The sequence below is a fragment of the Octopus bimaculoides genome, chromosome 1, assembly GCF_001194135.2.
Source record: "Octopus bimaculoides isolate UCB-OBI-ISO-001 chromosome 1, ASM119413v2, whole genome shotgun sequence".
NCBI classification, from domain to species: Eukaryota; Metazoa; Mollusca; class Cephalopoda; order Octopoda; family Octopodidae; genus Octopus; species Octopus bimaculoides.
In genome coordinates, this window is record NC_068981.1 from 94516229 (window position 1) to 94520942 (window position 4714).

The 4714-nt window shown below is 33.9% G+C and overlaps 1 protein-coding gene across 1 annotated transcript in view; it reads right to left on the bottom strand.

The window, feature by feature from the left end:
• Positions 1–4714, bottom strand: part of LOC106873158 (uncharacterized) — a 121184-nt gene that overhangs the window by 76164 nt on the left and 40306 nt on the right. Inside the window, exon 2 of the mRNA XM_052966834.1 lies at positions 2965–3069. Within this exon, the coding sequence (XP_052822794.1) occupies positions 2965–3069 (105 nt within the window). The remainder of the gene's footprint in view (positions 1–2964; positions 3070–4714) is intronic.

Consider the following 4714-nt stretch of genomic DNA (forward strand, 5'->3'; position numbering starts at 1 on the left):
ACGGCCACGCTCGAAATGGTGTCTTTTATGTGCCACCCGCACAAGAGCCAGTCCAGGGGCCCTGGCAACGATCTCACTTGGCTTGCCGGGTCTTCTCACGCACAGCACATATATATATAAAGATATATATATATATATATATATATATAATTTACTTATGGAATTTATATATCGATACGGTTGTACATTGGGTAAATATGTTTGAAAGTTGTGGTTTCTTTGGTTTGTTTGTATTCCAAACAACATTAATTTTAGTGCTGTTGACAATATATCCTTGTTTAAGACTCCTATATTCACAACACTGATACAGCTGATGTTCTTAAACAACTGTAAGTCAATAACTGTAGAAAATTATGAGCAAGGTGTGGTTTTCCAAGGGATAATGACAAAGAAGGAAATATTGTGAATATTATGTAACAGGAGCATTGAGTTAGTAGCAAAGAGAGCATTTGATTAAGTATTTTATAGTATGTATGCTTGTTGCTCTAACTTTTTAACTTCAAATTTATCCAGGGTAAACTTTGTCCTTCCTTAAAAAGTACCAGAATTATAGTCTGCTTAATTCAATTGATTTCCTATTTCTTGCTAGTAAAAGTTGGTTTTGTAAAGAGAAAAATCCATATTGTACCATGCTTAAAGGTTTTCTTGTGCACTTATTTATTAACCCTTATCTGTTCTCATCATTAACATCATCTTTATTATTGGTTTACACCCAATTTTTCTGACTGCTAAGGACAAAGTGGATTAGAAAAAATCTGATTCTTATGATCATCAATCCATGCTCAGGGAACAATATGCCAAAACTTTGGTGTGAAATTAAAAAAGAATTTAAAACGTAATAAACTGGGTACATAAAACAATAATCTGGCTACAAATAATCTGTGACATGTCTGTCTAGACTAACAAAGTGAACCATCCATATATAAGGAATAAGAATCTGTACTCTGTTAGACATTGTAGTCCCTTCTGATTAAAATAATGCTCTGAAAGAGGTGGAGTCACCATCAAAATATAAATAGATAGATAGATCGATGGATAGATAGATAGATAGATAGATAAATAGATAGATAGATAGACAGATAGATATGTGTTGTCCCACAACTTGATAACTATTGTTGGTTTGTTTACATCCATGTAATCTTGTGGTTTAGCAAAAGAAACTGATATAATAAGTATCAGGCTTTAAAAAATACATTCTGAGATTGATTTATTCAACTAAACCCACTTCAAGACGGTGCCCCAGCATGGCCACAGCCCAATAACTGAAAGGTGTAAAAGATAAGAATAAAAACTGCTGCCATCACTAAGTGTAACATCATACCATGGACCAAAACTATGTCGAGTTGGGGATTGCATACCTAAATGAAATCTCAAAATCACAGTATTTTAATTGAGTCATCTGGTGGTGTTTCTCATATCTATTGACACCCATCTACAGGATGAGCATGTTTATTGAGAGTAGCAACTGTTTGATAGTATACACAGCTGTTGTCATTTTTATAATAGGCATAGGTTGGCAAACCACCCAATATAGTCTGCTTTTAGCAAGATTGAAGTCCTTTTGTTTCATGTTCGATGTCAACATGTGACAAAATCTCTTTTTCTGGAACTGTGATTGATTCTTCCAACAAGGCATGTGTCAAAAGAGAATCTTTAACGTGATTAAAGATTCTTTTAAAAGAAAAAGGTGGGATGGTAACGGTTGGAGAGCTTTTGGTGGAATTCGAAAAAATTTTGATTCCTTAAAATAGGGAAAGTGGCATGTTTAAGCCTGGATAGTTATAGTCATATTAAAATCTCTTGCACATGTTCATAAGCCATATTTTTGGTGCTTACAGGAAAAGTACAAGGAATTGGACCGGTTCTGAAAAATTTCTGTTTCGGACTGTTAAGTACAATTTACTCCTACAGTTCTCCACCACAAAAGCCCGTGGCTACAACAACAGAAACTCCTAGGAACAGCTGAAAGCATGATGCCAATAATGATGATGATGATGGTGATGATGACGATGATGGCAGTGATGATATTTTTTTTATTTGTCTCTAAAATTATTATTACAGTTGCTATTTCGTTACCTACAAGCATATTGCCCAGAGTAGGCATACTCGCTCAAACCATGTTCGTCACTCCCACCCAATAATCAAATGAATTTACTGGACACAGCATGTTCTTCTCTGCACTCGTTTCCCCTCTCCAACCAACACCTCCTACTCTACCATCATTTTCTTCTCCGTCTACACTTTCCTTTCCAAGTGAAAATTGAAAAATCAATGGGGGGTTTGGCCAATATGAAAATCTTTATTCAGCCTTTTCAGTAGCTTCTGCTTCACACCTTCTTGCACCATAACCACCAAACAATTTTAGGGGAGGATAATAATCGATAACATTGTCCGCAGTATTTGACTTGGACTTTACTTTATTTACTCCAAAGGGATGAAGGGCACATCGCCCTCAGTAATAGTTGAACTGAGATAATTGGTTCTGATTTAGGCACATGGCTAGTAATTTTGAAGGATGGGGTTAGTCTATTACATTGAGCCCAATATCATCTAACTTGTATCTTTTTTTCGACCATCAGAGGGATGGAAGACAAAAACTTAGTGGTATGAATTATAATTTAGGCACAAGATCAGAACTTCTGAGCATCGTGAGCTAGTTGATGAAAGGATAAGTTGACCTTTGTGTTTCAAACTCAAAAGGTAAAAAGCCAGAAAAAAAAAACCCCGCAAGGTATTTCGTATAACGCTCTTTACGATTTTACCAATCCATAAGAATTACTAACTTGGGTATAAGACCTAAATTTTAGTAGTAGAATTCAGTTAATGAAATCAACTTCAGTACTAGAATGGTATATATTTAATCAAACCCAGAAAGATGCAAAGCAAAATAGGTCGCAGTGGAATTTGAACTCAGAACATAAGCAGTACTTTAATAATGGGAAATGAATAAAGTGTGTGACTTACTGGTTGACGTCTTCTGAGCAAAATGTGCTTTTTCAATAGCGTAAAGAATTGGTGCAATGATTTCATAACGTGCACATAGAGAAACTGTTTCTACTCTCCACAAATCTGGAATATAAAAGAATAAAAATACAGGTCACTATTAGTGACGACAACAATTACGCAGAGAAAGTTATGGTTGTTGTTGCTGATCATATTGATGATGATAATGGTGATGGTTGTGGTGACAATGATAGCAAGATTGATAGCAATAAAACCCAAGAATCACACACTATATACACAACATCTGTAGTTCAGGCGTCAACAGGCGTCAACCCGCTAGGTACAAGGTTCTTTCAAATGTATGTATGTATGTATGTATGTATGTATGTATGTATGTATGTATGTATGTATGTGTATGTATGTATGTATGTACATATACATATGCATACGTACATATATATATATATATATATATATATATATATATATATATATATATATGATAAAATAGTTAAGGTCTGCCCTGTTGATAATTTTTAACCGGTCGATGTTGATGAAAATACTGTTGAAACCAGATTTTGATGCAATTTTTAAGAAGACTAAGAGAAAAAGATGTTTTATATGACACATTCTACCAGTGTTCCAAGTTTCAAAGTGTTTCGTTAATGAAAAATGTGGCCCCCGTTTTAAAAAAGATCCAGGATATTTCCTAGTGCCACGATTTCTTTTTTTTTTTGTAAAGTGGGATAATGATATAGTCTGAGCTTCACTACAGATGGATCATTAAAAATTCTGCATTATACCTGAAATCAAACTTCATTGGTTCACTCATACTCACAAGATTCCTGGAACTTATATGTTTTACAAATGCTATTTCTCTTTTCATTCATGAATTTATAAATAAATCTTCATTAACATTATTTCATAACGTAAACGATTTCTAAAAGGTTATTGAACACTCGAACACATTTTATGATAAGCAGAATCATGTCTATGATGTGATATTATTCTGGTGCTCTTGGCATGCGTGTGTTCGTGTTTTACACCCATAACCAAAGCACAGAATCGAAGACATAATCGAAATCGATAACTCGCAGAAACAATTTAATGAAAATCTATTTAGGCACGAAAGTAGGAATAAGAAACTATATAAAACGTGGAATTTCTACATTTTAAATTAATCATTCTAAGAATTCAGATTATAGATTAATATTTCAAGAGTTACTTGTAAATTCAAGAATTACTTTTAAGTCATTTTTTTTTTGTTATTGGAAAGATTTTAAGATTTTAAAAATTATTTTATGGGTTACTAAGCTTGATAGGAAGTAGAGTCGGTACAGCATCGGATAAGATAACTTGCGAAATTTTGGGGCTCTTATGCAGTGCAAAGTGTTGTTTTCTTTCATTCTTTTGGTGTCAATAAAATAATTATCTGTTACTAGGGTCAATCGTGGCACTAGGAAATATCCTTCCCTCAAATTTGGGATCTTTTTTAAAACGGGGGCCACATTTTTCATTAACGAAACACTTTGAAACTTGGAACACTGGTAGAATGTGTCATATAAAACATCTTTTTCTCTTAGTCTTCTTTTAAAAAAAAGAAATCCATAAGTTATTCCATGTTAAAGTTGTCGTATTTCTGTAATTTCAACCAATCACTGACGTCCATTCAGCCGATATACATTAAGTGCCGACTACATAAACAAACGATTCTGAAACAATTAACCCTAATCCTAACCCTAGGGTTAGGGTTAGGGTTAGGGTTAAAGCA